Source organism: Hyalella azteca, unplaced genomic scaffold (assembly GCF_000764305.2).
Source record: "Hyalella azteca isolate HAZT.00-mixed unplaced genomic scaffold, Hazt_2.0.2 contig8596, whole genome shotgun sequence".
Classification (NCBI taxonomy): Eukaryota; Metazoa; Arthropoda; class Malacostraca; order Amphipoda; family Hyalellidae; genus Hyalella; species Hyalella azteca.
The window spans coordinates 78,691-97,246 of NW_025938685.1; the positions used below are offsets into that span (position 1 = coordinate 78,691).

At 35.6% G+C, this 18,556-nt stretch overlaps 1 protein-coding gene across 1 annotated transcript; it reads right to left on the bottom strand.

Moving 5' to 3' along the window:
* Positions 1-2,562: 2,562 nt before the first annotated feature.
* On the bottom strand, positions 2,563-13,733 carry LOC108664971. The gene is made up of 5 exons (XM_018151679.2): positions 13,666-13,733; positions 8,463-8,637; positions 4,431-4,664; positions 3,208-3,439; positions 2,563-2,823 (listed from the first exon to the last, which is right to left on the bottom strand). The coding sequence occupies exons 3-5, from the start codon at positions 4,617-4,619 to the stop codon at positions 2,747-2,749; spliced, it is 498 nt and encodes a 165-aa protein (XP_018007168.1). The 5' UTR covers positions 4,620-4,664; positions 8,463-8,637; positions 13,666-13,733; the 3' UTR covers positions 2,563-2,746.
* Positions 13,734-18,556: the final 4,823 nt, after the last annotated feature.

The window sequence follows — 18,556 nt, forward strand, 5'->3', positions numbered from 1 at the left end:
ATTTTGGACGGAAATATTTTCAGAGAAGTTTTCATGAATGATGATATAGTTTACCATTAACTAATTTATTGGGCACATGAAACTATCTGAACAAATTTCTGTGCATAAAACTATTATTTAGCCACAAAAAATATTATACATATTTACATTGACTTAAGATTTGTTTTCGCAGCCAAACCCAAGCAAAATATTGCAGTTTCAATCACAAAATAATTTTGGAGGTTTCTTGAGTAACTCCTCTAAAGATCGCTTATCACTGTGATAGAGCGACTGAACTTTTACAATATCTAGTTCCAGTATTAATTTAAGTTGACTGTAGTTTAGTGACAGTTTAACGAAGACTGTTTCTTCTTTTTGGATGCCAAAAAAAATTAGAAACAAGTTTTTCCTGTAAATTGAATTTATTTTGATGAGATCAAAATTCTCTGGCATTCATCAATGCTTTTGTATTGTGCGTGAAATTCTCCATATTCAATTTGGTGAGGTAAATTAGCGGAATTTGAAATTTAGATAGTAAATCATTGTTATTTATTGAAAAATTTGTATTTGACATGAGTTTTAGTGAATATTTATTTCAAATTTTTTATTTTTCTTAAAAATTCATGCTTGATTACATAATTTCACTTAAAATGTAATATCAGCTGTTCAATTAGATTAATATAATTATGATACTAAACAATTCATTTACAATTTCAGGGCTATGAAGGTGTCATTTTCTATAGGCCGATATTTTGAAGTTTTATTTTAAAATTTCTTTTGAACAACACAGTATATTTTTCCTCTTAAACAGGAAATGTTTCTAAACTTGTATGTGACTGCAGCCAATAGAGTTTCAGTGTTTTGCAACTAAATACGATCTTCAAAATCAAGCAAATTTGGGACCTTGCCGGGTTCTGGGGCTCGGAAAGTAATATATTCAAAAATATGTACACACATATTAGCTACATTATTATCAATGTATTCCTGAGTAAATCTATTCAACATTCCATGTATTGTTAAATAGCGAACAGCCAACATTATATGTACAATAAGTTTCAGGTCAAGTTTAAATGAGTTGCAAATATTGAACTTCTTCACGAGAAGCGGCTATTTCGGTGCAATTAAGCGTTTTAAGTATGATTTTTTAGACCTAAATTATTACGTACATGAGCAAATATTAAACACGAAGCATAATCCTTTATTGTACTAAGAACTTATTAAATTCACATAACATAACCTTCTACCTTTATTTTCAGAGAACCGTTTATTTGTCTTAGAGCTTTTAGATGAATTTTTTCGCCGTTCTATAAAAGAAGAAAAATATTGCTTGTGAACAATAAGCGGTTAATACGGTAGATAATAGCCATTCTGGAATGCCAACCGAAGCGGAAGTTTCGCTTTGAATGACCATCATTTATTTTTTTATTAATATCTACAAAAAAATATTCAATCAGAATTATTTTGATATACGCGTGATGCAATTTGCAACCTAATGAACCATTAAATTTATGACTTTGCGCATGATAAAAAACGTAGGGTTTTCGCGTAGCGAGCATGAGTATCCAAGCATTGTCTGCATGTTGATGCGCATAAAGATCAGCATGACGTAAAGCTAAATGATCTGCAAGATGAAACGCGTAATGATCTGCATGAAGGAACGCGTAATGATCCGCATGATGTAACTCAAATCCACGCATTCGTTTAACGCAAAATTTTAATATTTTGACCCAAAAGAGCTGGTCATAAAATTCGTTTCTACAATAAATTTAGATAATGATTGCATCCGTCGTACAGTATATTAATAATGTGAAAGACTTACTGCCAACTTTTTCGTATTCCGTCACATACTTTAATTACCCAAAAGATTTAATTAATGATAAAACAACATAATTACGTTTAATTATTACAAAAAAATTTGACGCAGGTCTATTTCCGGCATCTTAATTACAAGGTCAGCCTCAACACCAAAGCTAGAAATTACGCCTGTCACATTAAAACATAAAATTAGTTTTTCCATTGAATTCAGTCATTCCAGTAAGTAATCATGTTAGCGGTCCCCATTTACAAAATCCTAATATAATAACATATTTAGAAAATACTTCATGAAGCATCGGCATGATGTACATTGAAAATGTTGCTATTATTTAAAAAGGCGAAATAGCCGTACTGTATGCATGAATATATTCGCGACCAAACTCAACATATTTTCACTAAACCCGGATACATAAATCCGATGAATTAGGCAATTGAGTGGCCAGTGATTACCCATATTAATTTTAAATAGAAAAGAGATTTGCATCGGTAAAATAAATTATTATTCCTCATTCTAAACCATGTGTCGTCAAAGACCGAACTATGTAAACAATGGCCACCGATATTTTATCAAACTTGGTTAAAATTATTATCCTCAGGATAAGGGGTTCAATTAAGTGAATATTCGAAGATATTTTAACCCTGAAATGAAATAATTGAAGATATAATTTATCTAAAAAAGTAATCGGTGCGTGATGCACGAATAGTCCTTGATTTGGCTTGTTATTGATAATTTAAAAATGAAATTAAGGGACATGAATTTTACATTTAATGTTTTAATTCGATGTCCAATAATATTATTATTGGACATGTCCAAGTACATGTCACATCTCAAGGACAAGTATATGACATGTATCACTGACATGGACATATCATGCGTCAGGAGTATGAACATATCAAGAACATATTCAGTTTGCGTCAAGATTATGTACAAAAAGCTTGGGTTGTAGCGGGACTAGAAACGTAGAGCAAACGATGACGTCATCAGGAAAATTAAGAAAACTGGAGACGATGTCGGCATTGCGGCGTCACCTGGAAATGAGAAAACGAGTCCGATGATAAGAAATAGTTTAATTTATAAATTTTGCATCATATATTTTATTTATTAGTGTTTCCTTTTCACATTAAATGAAAAACCTTTGTGAACAAAGACTCAATGTAATTCTCTTATGTTCACGTCAACCTGAATTATTCTAAGAATATACAATGAATTGCACATACGTTATAAAACACACAATGACACAAAACACACAGTGACATACAAAGCCATCTAAGCCTCTGAAAAAAGTTATATAACATTTAAATAGAAAATTAAGGTGTCAGAAAAATTGACGTACAATATAGCAGCCATGTCACTCGGTCATCCTACTCGTTAAATTAAAACAGTACAACTTTTCAAATTCCAGTCAATCTCACCGAATAAGTGGAACTCGGGTCTCTGTCTGAATTGTTCGGGAACATCAACGTTGAGTTTCACTTCGGAATTTTTCCAATAGAGATCACGAACCGAAGCCGAACATCGAACTATGACGTAGCCTCTGCGTGCAACGGAAAGAGTTGTGCGTAACCGTAGAGTTTGTGACACCGAGTAGAGCTTCGTAGCGTTGTTCAGCTGCACGAGCGGCTCGAGGAGGAGAGATGGGTGCACCTGAGTGGGATTAATTGATGAATTATGAAATATTTTTCGAAATTTTTTCATAATTGCTGTATTTCATGTTCTGGATAAAAGGACCCAGCAGGCAATGTCAGGTCGAATCAACGTTAAAACAACATAACTCATGACGCTGAAATAACGTTTAGTATTAGTTTAGAATGAAAATTGGATAAGCGTGTCATTTTTTCAGCGTCGTGCATTTCGACGTTGTTTCAACATTGAAATAGCGTTAAATTTTGACTTTATATCCCCATATATATATATATAATCGCAATTTTACCGTCAGATGTCAACGAGATTTCAACGTTGAAACAACGTCGATATGTACGGCGTTGTGAGAGGTTGCTAGAATGGAAACCTTGCATTGAATTACAAGTTTTAAAGGCAATTTCATCAATTACATGGCTGCGCTTAGGAATTTCGTTTTTTTTATACCGTGTGATAAGAGGTTTGTAAAGCAAATAAAAGTTTACCGGAATGCATTCTAAATGTAGGTTATCAATGACTTAAGCAGATATTTAATTAATATTGCCTCCTTTCAATTTAGACATAAACAAAACAGATAACTTTGTTTCGGGAAATGATCTGTCTGACGTAGCTGGCACCTAATAGAAAAAATGCAACGAAATAACTTTAAAAATGATACATGCTACAACTGCTAAATTGGAAGAATAAGTAAAATGCACAAATACACAACGAAAAATAAGAGAAAAACTCGAAGGCAAAATAATTACATTTGACCTTAATTTTTTGCCACAATTGAACATTTTAAACATTTTATGATGCCTACAATAATACTGAAATAGCCTGAAGTGAAATACTCGTAATAATTATAAAATATTATAGCTCCTTTTCGTCGTTGACGCGGAACTCAAGCAAAAGTGTAAAAAAATCCGTATAAAGTATCATACTATAAATATAATATACCAATAATAAAACTATGAATATTCTTAAGAAATATACAAATGATAATATTTAATTTCACCTTCTCATCGTTGACGCGGAACTCAAGTTCAGGTTTGGGCAGAGCGGGGGGCGCCGTGCAGGTGGCGAGGGCCTGGGAGTTGAGGGCATACATTCCAGCGACGCCCGTGAGGGAAGGAGGGTCCGAGGGCACAACTGAGGGAGAGGAGGGGGAGTGTAGATAAATTAAGAGCGTGGGAGTTGAGGGCATACATTCCAGCGACGCCCGTGAGGGAAGGAGGGTCCGAGGGCACAACTGAGTGAGAGAGGAGGGAGAGTGTAGATAACTTTAAGAGAGGTTAAAATATTCTACATCTTTAGTAAAAAATTTATCATTAACTTGTACAAATGGTTAAAGTTAAATAATAAACAAATGAATAAATAAATTATAATGAGTTAAATATAATGAACTTGATTGAATCTCAAGATGATCAAGAGTTCTCAAGGAAATAAACCCACCATAATATGACCATATCTTCATCGAATAAAGATATGGTGAATTTAATGCTGAATATTTTGTATTTATATAATATGTTACTTTCAGATAGTAATTTAACGCAAATGTAACTGTCGTGGCTCGCACGCTGCCGCTGTTAACGCGTGGTAAACATATCATATAAATCCTACACAGGAGCCGTCTGCGATCGTAAAGTTTTGTTCCTCTTTCCGGCCACTCGATCTGTGCAACCTCTTGTTCTCTTCCACCCTTTCCTAGTGGCACCGTAACAACAACTGTCATCCTAGCGAAACATATTTCTAGCCAGAAGCAATTGCTAGTTCATATGTATGACTTTAAATTTTTAACAAGTTGAGAAAATTGACAATGAGATAAGAAAATTCAGAAAAGTAAAGAAAAATACGGCAAGTAATTCTTATATGGTATGGCGAACTTAACATCCCCCCCACCAAGAGTGGGATCCGAGACTTAATAATTACGCGGAATACGATTACCTAATTGCGCGGAATACGATTACCTAATTACGCGGAATACGATTACCTAATTACGCGGAATACGATTACCTAATTACGCGGAATACGATTACCTAATAGCGTGGAATACGATTACCTAATTACGCGGAATACGATTACCTCTGCGATATGAAAACTTGTACATTTACTCAACGTAACTAATTACTAACCTAATAATCACAACTACAATATACACATTATATACTTTTTGGTACGCGTTGAGTTTAATTCAATATAAAAAAATGTACGGACACCTATCAATTACCTTTACATTAGTCACGTTCGTTTGCGCATGTCAATATTCCGAATTTTATATTACGTACTATAAAATACACCATGATGAGGCTCTATCTTCTAGTTACTGAAATAGTTTCGCGTACGTGTCACGAAGTACAAAATTAAATTTCTTCGAATTAGAAACGCTACTCTTCTTCTCTTCATTGTATGAACCTCATGGATATATCAAAGAATTTTAAGTCTATACGTACTATACTTTCCTGACTAAGGTTCCATAGCAAACGACAGCCAGTACAACATTTTACAAATGTACTAACAATACAATGCAGAACACATAGAAAAATAGGTTCAATAAGCCACATTAAATTTTCATCAAGCAGTCGAACATCAACGAAAATATGGAATACATGTTCATGGTCTATTTACATTTCTTACCGACAATCTCCGCCGGAATTTTATCAACAGAGGTCATAATAAAACGTCTCTAAACACAAAGAATATTACGGGCATGACAAATATCATATTATGCATCAATATATTAAAAATTGCGTATAATGCAGCCGCTGACGATACTTCAATATTCTGTGTACATATATGGTAACTCTGCTCCTACACCTCTTGAGCATAAGGCTCTAATTGGAGTAGATTTCTACATTCCCGGCAGATCATTTAACATGTCAGACGCTTTGTCGTCAAACTGCGCTTCTGCTGTACCAGTCGCCCTACCGGTACTCAGTCTTCGTAATATATCAAACCGTATCTCTCGACTTCTTAATCTTCTCTCCGCTATAAATCTCCGCGATTCTCCCACCGCATCTCTCAACTCTCTCAACGCTGTGCATGTCGGAGAATTTGGTGTACCCGCTGCTTCTGACCGATTCGGAAACTTAACTAAAAATCCCTGCCGTGTGCAATGTAGATTTCAATCACGAATTACACGGTAATGGACTGTCTCTTTCAAAAGTAAGTATATTTCCAAATGAATAAGTATAGTAATAATTGACTAGCTGTGGTGATGGATGAACAAATATGGGAAGAATAACTATTAATAAGTGAAGAATACTATTCAATTTTTTTTTTATTTATCGGGAATCAGAGGTAGCGGGGTATCGTTATCTGAATTTTCTTTGGAGTAAGGAACATCGAAGATTGCAAGCTTCTTTTAGCACACGTGATTTGAGCATCATATATAATAAAAGAACATGAATAATTATAAATTATGACGGAGCGCGATGCTGTATTCTCTTATGTAATTAATAGACCCCAACCAAGTCATTAATAACATGAGTTTAGGGTACCAGACATTACACTCAACTAAAAGCATTGCAAGCATCTAAAGCAATAAAAGATTACGTGGCGTTGTAAGTCAAATGTTTTTCGAGCATCAAGAGAAATAATGCTACGCGAAAAGATGTTTTTAATATTTTATGTATTAATATTATATGTATTGCATTTAATATTTCAGAGAGTCGTAGGTCAATGTAAGCGACATAAGATTGTAATTTGTCATAAATAATAATTTTTTGTGCTTCATGAGCAATGAAATTTTACAACAAGTCATGAAACGATGTTTTCTGAGCATTAGGAACAATCAAAGATTGCAATATGTCGTAAGTCAATGTTTTAAGAGCATTGGAAGCAATCAAAGGTTACAAGATGTCGCAGGTCGATGTTTTCTGAGCATCAGGAGCAATCTCAAATGTTACATGTGGTAGTAAGTCGATGTTTTTGCGCATTTTCTAATTTCTGAAAAAATGCACTATTGTGCTCGTCATGTCCGTCCGTCCGTCTGTCCGTCTTCCTGTCCCTCTGTCTGCCCGTCCGTGACTTCTCATTTTCGTCGACGAGAAAATGAGCTCTCTGTCACTCACTGCAGTGCGTACCGAGTTATATTTTTTTGAGAATCGGGAGCAATCAAAGGTTGTCAGATGTCGTAAGTCGATGTTTTTCGATCGTCAGGAGCAACCAGAGGTGTTCAGATGTCGTAAGTCGTCTCGCAAAAAGCCTCGCGTCTGCCAGCAACATCGCCGGAAGGAGAAAAATAAAATAAAAAAAATAAATTCGCGTCGAGCTGTCGTTGCTGAGCAAGAAATTGATAGCGTGGCAGCTGAGCTGATGGAAGCTGCACAAAAACGGACTCAGTTGCAAATGTTCGCAACGGAAAATTGCATGAATCGATGCAAGCAAAAAAGAAAAATATTACATAATATCAATGCTAAGTTCTGCAATAAAACTATAGATGAAAAATTTAGAATTATGTTATTATTTATTGGTAGTGATCATGGGGAAAAAATTGACGTTTCATGCGGGGCAATGTCTTTTAATTTTTAGAATGCATTGAATAATGTACAATATTTAATATATGTTCACTGCACATAATTCGGAAGACTTAATCAGTGTAAGTAATAATTAAAATTGACGAGATTTATTTTCTGAGGAATTGGTTTATGTTCATTGTTAAATTGGCCAAATATAAAAACAGATGGAGACATTGACGGAACGGTAACATCAATATCATATATTCCTGTCAGGGAAATGTGAAGAATTGTTTTATCGTTCGTGCTTGGTACGAAATGTAATCATGCAATTCAAAAAACACTCTCTACCATCTAGATTGCCCCCATGAAATGTATGTTGAATCCTTTCGTGAAATTACACAGTTCATCTAAAAACGGAAACTATAATCCATTTAGTTAAGAAACTGGATTCAAATATATTCTGCGTCACCTGAAACGCCTCAAAATGAAAAAAAGCGAAATTAATACATTAAACCTGATTCGTCCTCATTTATCCACAAGTTTCTGAAATAATATTATATAAATTACTTAAATATCACCAAAATGCTCACCCGCGACCTCCATCTTGGCCCAGCGCTCGTCCGTCCGGAAGTACGGAGCTTCGCCGGAAATCTCGCATCTGAGCGGCGCGTCGCCGGCGCCGAGCTGCACAGCCTTGACCACCACGCGCCCTTTGCCGGACCGACTCTTGTCCACCGTGAACACCGACTCGGGGATCGGGAACACCTGCAGAAAGGGAATATCATCGGAGAACATCTGGGGAATATCATCAGAGAACATCTGGGGAATATCATCAGAGATCATCTGGGGAATATCATCAGAATATCATCAAAGAACATCTGGAGAATAACATCGTGGAACATCTGGAGAATACCAATGGAGAACATTTGGATAATTACATAAGAACAATTTGACTTCAACAACCAAAAAGCGAACATTTCGTAGGGTTGAGAAGAGTTCTATTGCAATAAATTATCATCTGGTATTGCGTAATTTAAAGGAGAGAATGCATTTTAAAAGTTGAAGCGAAAGAAATATTTGATCTCTTGTTTCTTACCTACTGAAACGATGTGTCATGGTCCATCTGCTTCTTAATGACGGCAAAAATGATAAAATAATTAAATTGTAGCACTATCAGGCTAACTCGCTTTTGTAGAATTACAAGTGGTATGTAAAATTAGTTTTTCGGCGCTTATTTAAAAATTAACGGAAAAAATAACGGAGTTTAAAACCGACTCTCAAATCGACTAAACCTAAGTGGAATCAGCGCCTGATTTTTTAAGCAACTTTCAACCAAATAATTTTTAAATGTTACCGAAATTTAGACGAAGGTGTTGAAATTCAAAACCAGTTCTCGTTACGACCACGTTAAAACCTGTTAATTTATTAACATAAAATCTAAAATGGAAAAAAAGTCCAATTACTCAATTAACCATCATCAAGTGTTGTCGGACATGGTATGGTATTCAAGACAAAACAAGGAAATGAAAATAACGGTGAAATAATTTAGTCATTATAGAGAACCTCCTCATCAATAAAGCCATTACCCTGACTCGAGAGAACAAGCGCTTTATCGGGAAAAGAAGTCTGGAGGACAGCCAAGTATCGATAACGGCTCGTTTTCGATAATTTGATGACATGTCGGAGATCACAAGACAACGAAGCTGTCATTCCTGGCCGCCTATAATGGTGAGATCTGCCCGTGTAGCTTCATTGACTTGAACTCTTGCATCTACAATGCAGCTTTGAAAACAGTCCCTTGAGCTTTTTTCAACTTATGGGCGTTTGAAAAAAATATAAGTTGTGTGTCGGATGTGTCAAAAAATTTGAGTTGTATGTTTTCAATGTTAAGCACATGCATTTAAATTCAAAAGTTCGATTACTAATGGAATGCATATGCCGTCAGAGATGTTTAGTGCAATGAAAATATATTAAGTTGAGTATGATCGTTTGAAAAATAAGTGATGTGTTGGTGTTACCCAATTAATATTTGGGGGCAGCGAGGATAGCACTATGTGTAGCGGCAAGTGACGGGAAAGAAAATATTCAAGCCAGAAAAAAAACAAGGCGACGGGAAATTAGCAAGGTAAATTATAAATGATTATGAAAGGTTAGGTCAATAGTGTAATAGTTCGACGGCACCTTTTTGAGATAGATTTATTTGAGTAAAAATTTTTCATAGCAGGACATTAATTTTGAAAAAGTAAATCGCACTCTCTGCACGCCATGCAAAATAAATTTTTGTTAATAGTAATTGAGTAATTTAAACTCCTCTGAAATATCAGCGGCGGTTGTTTATACGGCATTTGTTGACAGTGGGAAATATATTCATGGAAAAATAATGGACTCAAATTAAAACGGGAGCAAAGTTTCAAGTGTCGATGTCAAATGTTTTTAAGCCTGCATTTTTCCTCGGACATGCCATGCGCTCATCTCCGTGCAAAAAATATCGTTTCAATTCAACTTTGTTGCAAAGTATCTCACTTCTGGATGGTCTCCACGCTTTTAACTGAGCATTTAAAGTTGTAAATGGAAGTGATCCCACCGTAAAAATTCTCCACTTTGTAAAACAGGACTGAGAAAGAGGCCTAAAGCTCTATGGGTCGGTTGTGTATGCAAATGCATATCTCGGGCCGGCTAACGCCATTCGTCAGTGACATGCGAGAGTTTGGCCTGAAGAACAGAAAACGTTGCCAAAAAAGAAAACGATTTCAGGTTTTCTTCGCAACCTGAGGAACTCCACGGGTCCAAAGTAGCGCTCTCTTGACTAAAGTGCGTGGCAAATGGTTAATTTTTCCTCGCTGTCTCATGAGCTGCGGAAAAGAATTAACTCAAGAACTTGCAACAGAGCTGGAAGGCAGATGAAGACACTATTTTTAGAGCTAGGTCATATTCAGAGGTGGGCAGTAGCACGATACATGTGGCGGCGCTACATTTAATCAATTGTAGCGGTAGCGATAGCGCCCGCTACATATTTAAGTAGCGATACGAGGTTTTCCGCTACAGCGCTACCGCTACATTTATAGATAAAGCCTTTAGATTTTACTTAATAGTATTAAATATTATTTAACAACCAGCATGATACATAAATAATATAAATTACAAAATAAAACTGTACGAAAGATTTCGGTGTAAGGTTGTCAACCTCATCCTGTTACTAGTGTCAACATAATAGTTGTTACTTGTTAAGTTGTTACCAGTTACCACTTGTTCTTGTTCCGTGCCAGCTGCCACCACATGTCCACGACCACATCACGGACATCAGCCACCTAACTTGAATTTGCTTACAGTAATTTCTACACAGTTATTTTTGTGTTTCACCTTCCCTACATGGATGTCTACTTTAATCTACCAATCTCAAAAATTATCCACATATATATACAAATAAAAGACTGATTTTTTATATGTATACATGGATAATTTTTGAGATTGGTAGATTAAAGTAGACATCCATGTAGGGAAGGTAAAACATAAGAATAACTAACTTTTATTTACTATATCTAACCCGTACTATTTCGGTTAAGTTAATTGCAATAAAGTTTCATTGATATGTTTTGAAAATGTTTTATTATCATTAAATGTTTATGAGTAAATCCCAATAGCAGAACAATAAATATTTAGCGATTTCCAATAATTTTGGCCATTGGAGCGGCTAATGTAGCGGCGCTACATTTTACTGTAGCGGTAGCGGTAGCGCTCGCTACAATCTAGTTGGTGTAGCGTTAGCGGTAGCGCCCGCTACATTTAGAGCATGTAGCGGTAGCGGCGCTACATTTCAAAGTAGCGCTGCCCAGCTCTGGTCATATTGCAGTTCTTCGAAAATAGTTCGTTTGGCAAAGGTGGATTCAGCATTCTCATCACGCGATGACTTCTAGTGCCTTTGGGAAGCGCAGAAGAAAAATATACAGCTTTGATGCTCTGAACCGTGGGTTAGAATTCATAAAGACTGATAGTAGTTGGTTTTTATTCAGGTGCTACAATGTTGAATATTAATACATAATCTTCTGCGTGGAATCCACGGTCGCGGGAGAAGTAAAGAACGAGTTTCATGCGTCTTCTCATATTGGCTTTGAAATAAAAGTAAAAAATTGAAACTGAATTGCATAACACTTTTTCAATGATATCGGATCAGTCATAAAATAATTGTCAATCATTACGAGTTTCATATTTCCTAACTAATTAATGAGACTTTAATAATGAATACGGATAATAAATCTTTATCATGTAAAAGTATCGACATATATCAATCCAATAAAGCCGCACTATCGTCTATAATGTATAGAATAATAATGAAGTATGAATACCAATTACGAATATTTACTACTCTATTGTTTTTTAAATGATTCTAATAATTATCCATCAAACGCTCACTGCCTTTTATTTGAATGATAAATACAGATAAGGGATCTCTTCTCTGCAACTACTTATAAGGAAAACAGTGGATAAATATGATTACCTTAACACTTCACTGTCTTCAAGAATAATCATCGATATAGGTAATGGTTCCGAGGTAATTCTGTGTGGATTGGAAAGCATTTTCGCTGCTGATTTATGACTTTGCTTTTTCTCTGACACGTCTAGTTTTTGAAATATTGGCATTTTTACGTAAGATATGTATATAATAATTATATTTGTATAGTGATAATATATTAATATTAATTATTAGTGCATTACGTTTATTTGTGCATTAAGTCCTAATATAGCTACCGGTATTGCAGATATTTGATTCGAAGTAAAATAAATTTATGCGTGGGATCGCTTCTATTAAACATTCAATTATGCATACAAACATATATAATTATTACAATAATTATCCGAAAAATGCAAATAATCCAAAAAATCGTGCTAGAGAAAAAAACAAAGCCTGTTTTGAAATCAGTTGAAAAAATCTTATCGATCCACAATAAATAATCCCACAACCATATTCCCCGGTGATCAGTGTAATGAATACAACTTTAATAAATATACATGGCAAATATGCATAATGTAAATCCTTAGTGGTAAAACCGTGGATTAAAAACAATCCATCGAAACTTCACTCTCTGCCATAAAGAATTGTATTAAATGCTCCCCAATTCCAATGAATGAATGTGAAATCCGAGAGGTGAAATAACGTGCTTGTATCGGAATATAAAAATAATGAATGCTCCTCAACTAAACAATAAATGGTGAACTCTAAGAGGAGCAATAGCGCTGCTTGTATAAGAATACAGTAATGAAGAATTCTCCTCAACCAAAGAAATAGTAGTGAGCTCTAAGAGGAACAATCACGAGCTTGTATCGGCAGGCTTAATTGAAGTGAGTTACTCAGCGCGGAGTTCAGGAGTTACGCGCTCGTGACTGGCGTGCGCAGAGCAAACAATTGAGCATCGGGCGCTCAGAGATTCTCTAAACCGTCCAGGACTCAATTAAGACTTCTGTTATGACCTGCGCTCTTCCCAGTATCTTGCTTGTGAAGTCTATTGAAGAGTTAAGATAATGTTGTTGAGCTTATAAATGTATTGAGAGCATTTTTGGTCGGTTTCAGTTTAAAATTTTGTGATAGCAAACAAAATGACGTATTAAGCATTAAGCTAGCCCTAGCCTAGTCTGCAATGACTAGGCCTAAGTCCTAAATGATTCTTACCAAACAAGGTGATTTAATTAGGGCTTTAAATTACCTAATTTTTACGAAGAGCTCTTGAGGGGTCGTACAGACAAATTTGATCTGTCTGGTATGTAGCTGATCTTGAAATTGTCTGCAACAGTTCTGACCTGCATGGGGCGAGGTTCTGCAATAGTTCTGACCTGCATGAGGCGAGGTTCTGCAATAGTTCTGACCTGCATGGGGCGATAAGGTGAACTAAAACTATATTAGTAATGAAAAGTTAGAGGTAATAAGGTCATCAAAGAGTCAATAATTTTTGTGAACTTAGAGGTGATGAGATAAAGTTGTAGGTGATAAAGTGACTAAATAGTAGACATGTTATGTTATTTTATGTTAATTAATGTTATGCTATGTGATGTTAAGATATGTTATGTAATATTATGTTATGTTTTGTTCCGTTAAGTTATGTTATGTTATGTTGTATTATTTTTCGTTGTGTTATGTTTTGTTATGCTATGTTATGTTATATTGTGTTGAATTATATAAAGTACATGCCTACATCGTATGGAGAGCTCAAAGTAGTTAAATTAGATAATAATAACTCTGAGTTATTATATTATATATTATATATATTATCTATTATATAATATATATTATTATATATTATTATATATAATAATATATATTATTATATTATTATATAATATATATTATATATACTATATTATATATATTATATTATAATAACTCAGACTTATAAACTAAAAAACTGACTAAACTAATTATTCCTAACTAAAAGTAGCTTAAATTAGATAAAAAGAACTTAGAGTTAACATGTGAGCGGCTGTCGATGAGAGGAGTTCAGAGTGTTCAATTGAAGCTGCTTACAGTACAATAATATTGATCCCAAATAAGATTAAAAACATTTCCAGCATTGATTATAGAAGTGTTTCTATTGCAGGTTCTTAAAGTAAGTCCCAAACCGCTAAAGCAAATAATTCCCAATCCGCTACAGTGTATACTATTACTGTTATACTATTATTCTATTATACTATTTTACTAGGCCTCAAAAATTGTATTAAACTGGACTCCTGGAAGTGGTCTCGATATTTATCTCACGAATGCATCCTAAACTTTCTCCGAAATGCTATAAAATTTTCTCATATTAGGTACCAGAGCTTGCTAAAAGTTAAAGAAATTATTGAAATTTATGAAAATTTGTCCCAAGAAACTGTCCTAAGTTATGGTTCCATAACCTGCTCTAAAAATGGCAGTATAAAAGACCCAAAAATTGCCCCCGATATAATAGACCCGAAAATTGTTCCATATCTGACTTCCCTGAATCTGAAGAGTGACACTTGCATGCATTCCCCCCCCCCCAGTTCTGAGAATGCCAGGACAGGCAGAACTCCCACGTGTGATACCAAAATTCAATAAATAGGTTCAATTGAATTACAAAATCCATGTTCAATCCCAAAAATACCTTTCAATGAAAATTTTCATAATTGGCTCATGGCATGAAAATTAAACTTTAAGTGAAAAATTCATGAGTTCCTTTACGGCTATTAAAAAATATTTATTTGCAAACTAATCCTTAAAGTTTCTATTCATTGCAACGACAATTCACAATTCATATTTTTCATGGCTTGCCACTGCCGACCGTAGGCCGCAGATACTCGATCTAAGATTGCCAAATACAGGCTAATGCCGGCAAAGCTCTTCCATGAGGACGTTATCCGCGCGCCGATGATAGCGATTACGATCGAGATTTGTGGATATGAACGCGTTCCTCAAGTGCCATGGATCGCGGAAACAAGCCATTGCATTGGGGAATGGAATGATGGAGTAGATCAGTGCAATGTTAGAGCTTTGCTTTCCGCTTAAATTAATTCTCTTCAATTGTGATTTTTTGTGGATGCTTTAATAATGAAAAACAGCCATTGAATAAAAAGCTTAATAAGTGTATTTGCTGCGGGTAAATCGCGTATTGTTGAAGCTTGCTTCAAATTTACGTAATTTAATTCAAATTCAAAGAACGTAATATTGCCTAACATTGCAGTTTTTAAAAATTTTAAGCTGCACAAAAATGTCTGCCGCAAATTTCTTGCATTGGACCAGTTTTTCACTGCATTTTCTTTGTCTGCCTTGCATTTCTTGCAGTGAATGCATTGCATTATAAACATGTCTTTCTTTGCATATCTGTCTTGCATTTTAGACAGATTGTTGTTTCCCGCAGGATCAGTCGCCTCCTCGGAATTTCGCTTCACTCGCACTTGTCCTCAGCTTTGACCGTTGACAAAGAACTCAGCAGCAGCGCTTTGTTGGAGGCTCCGGCCCACCAATGCCGGCGTTCCCGCCTCTGCTGCGTCTGTTTTGCGCCCTGCAAATGCGGCGAGATATCCCTAGGTGAGGGAGAGATTTCCGAGAGTGCGATATCCGACGGTGACTGAGAGATTTCCGAGAGTGCGATATCCGACGGTGAGTGAGAGATTTCCGAGAGTGCGATATCCCTAGGTGAGGGAGAGATTTCCGGGAGTGCGATATCCGACGGTGAGTGAGAGATTTCCGAGAGTGCGATATCCGACGGTGAGTGAGAGATTTCCGAGAGTGCGATATCCCGAGGTGAGGGGGAGATTTCCGGGAGTGCGATATCCGACGGTGAGTGAGAGATTTTGAGAGTGCGATATCCGACGGTGTTTGAGCGATTTTCATAAGTGAGAGATCCGACGGTGAGTGAGAGATTTCTATAGTAGAGATTTCCAGGAGCAATATATCTGACGGTTTGTGAGATATTCCCAAAAGTGAGTTATACGACGGTGAGTGAGAGATTTCCGAAAGTGAGATTTCCGGAGGTGAGTGAAAAATTTTCATGGATGAGATATCAGACGGCGAGTGAGCGATTTCTAAGAGCGAGATATCCAACATTGAGTGGGCGATTTGGAGCGATCAATAGTGAGATACTCGTCGATCAGTGAGGGTTTTCCCAAGAAGAGATTTTCAAGCGTGAGATTTCCCTCATCGATTGAAAGATTTCCAACATCGAGATCTTCCTCGTTGAGTGAGAGATATTCAGAAGAGATTCCCTTGTTGTATAGCAGATTTCCAGGAACGAGATTTCCTTGGTTAAGTGAAAGATTTCTGCGATCTAGATTTCCGTCGAGTGAAAGATTTTCCAGGGAACGATGGGTCTGGAATTCTTAGAACTTAGTCGCTCGTTTCATGTGACAGTCTTGTTGGCACGGATAAAATAGTGTATTTTAGTAATTGAATAATTCAATCTTCGATGAGTCGTATTCCTTCATTTACGTTCTTCCGTTATAACATGAGCCCAATTAATTTTTTCTTTGACATTTTCTGTGCCATGGTCAGCTCAATTTTTCTTTACAGATATTAAATTTCAAAATAAAACATTGATTGATCTCTGATCATTCATATGACCTAAAATATTGTTTGATTTCAAATGTATCAAGTTCCGCCCGTGCAAGTGCCTCACCGTTCAATACCAAGCACATCAGGATACAACACCGAAATAAGATTAACATGTTTGATGGTACCAGTCGGTCGGCGATTGTTATGACTAATATGTGTACTAAGGCGCAACAATAATCTTGGGAGTGCTCATCCATTCTCTTGCTAATTTTATTCAAAACCGGCATGTTTACTTTTCCTCCTTAGTTATTTTGTAAGCAATATCTAGCTGATCTTAGCAAATCTCACCTTTATTTGGCCTATGTTAAAGTATGATGTCCTGGTTAGCGAACTTAAAACCAAACTAGGGAGGCTGGCAATACCTATTGAAGGAACCTGCTTGAAAAATGAAAAAATATTTGTACAACTCAAGTTGTTATTAGGGGAGAGCTATTGCATATAATTTAACTTAGATAACAGTAACACAAAATTAATTAATTTAACTTTATTTAATATTGAAAGGGGGAAAAATTAATAAAATTTAAAATGTTATTGGTTTATGAAATGAAAAGAAAAAAAACTACCGTACTAATACTTGAATCCATTTTAGTAATCAAACAGTCAGATTTTGATAATAATGCTTAACTACTTCAACAGTAATATCAATGGACTAAAAACTTATTTTGATTTAATCATGGATCTCATCTGAATTATGAGGAATAATTTAAGCTCAAGTGGGTAATGAGGAAATAATAACACGCTGCTTCACACACTTTATTTCAGCCGTAATGGCCACGTCAATGGTAGTGCCACTCATCTTATAAGGTCATCCGACGGTTTGTACCGTTGCTGATAATGAGTAACATTAAAAATACAGTTTATTATTCATAGCACTACGAAAATAACAAAAACTAATTACCAAGAACATTTTTATATCCAACACAGGTCCTTTATAATTCCCAACGGGGAATTTGGTAATACTAAATGTTATTCTATAGCAACAGAGTAGAATTGATAATAGTCGTTATTTTCGTGAAACGTAAAACAGACATCATCGTATAAAGTAAAAAAATTTAATCGGTCATCGCTATCCTGATAATCAACAGTCAGCGATGTTGAATAGAATAAGTAGAAAATGAAATTCGAGAGAAGCTCTCCATTACAGCAAGAATCTTTCTCGAGAACCATCAGCCAAGCCGCGACGACCCGGCCATCAGATGACGTCTGAGCCTCCGTTAGATTATATTTATTTGCAGCAAAAGCAACAGGAGGAAAAAACTGGACCTGAACAATAGCGGGTCTTTATAACAATTCATCTTTACAATGAGTTTATTGATCATCTCGCACAGGAGCACATAATTCTAGAAAGTGTTGTTCATTTTTCATGCTTTGCTTGGACTTAATTAACAAGCCAGGATGAGGGGACGTTTGTATCTATCCACTGCTTTGACATATCTCTAAACTTCACACTAATGTCATACTTAAATATTAATACACTTATCAACATCACTTAATACACTTATTAACAGGTTCGGAAGTAAAGATCAGGCAAGTACTTTTAATCCCAGTGAAAAAACTTGTCATCCAATTATTGATAAAGTTCGTGATGCAAAAAGATAAAATGCTGCAACACAGACAGCAAAAGTCAAC

Coding starts and splice junctions, on each gene's coding strand:
- LOC108664971 (XM_018151679.2), bottom strand. CDS start 4,619: ATGCCCTCAACTCCCACGCTCTTAATTTATCTACACTCCCCCTCCTCT. Junction 3,440..4,430: donor TCCGCGTCAACGATGAGAAG/GTGAAATTAAAT, acceptor AATCCCACTCAG/GTGCACCCATCTCTCCTCCT. Junction 2,824..3,207: donor ACCCGAGTTCCACTTATTCG/GTGAGATTGACT, acceptor TCTCATTTCCAG/GTGACGCCGCAATGCCGACA.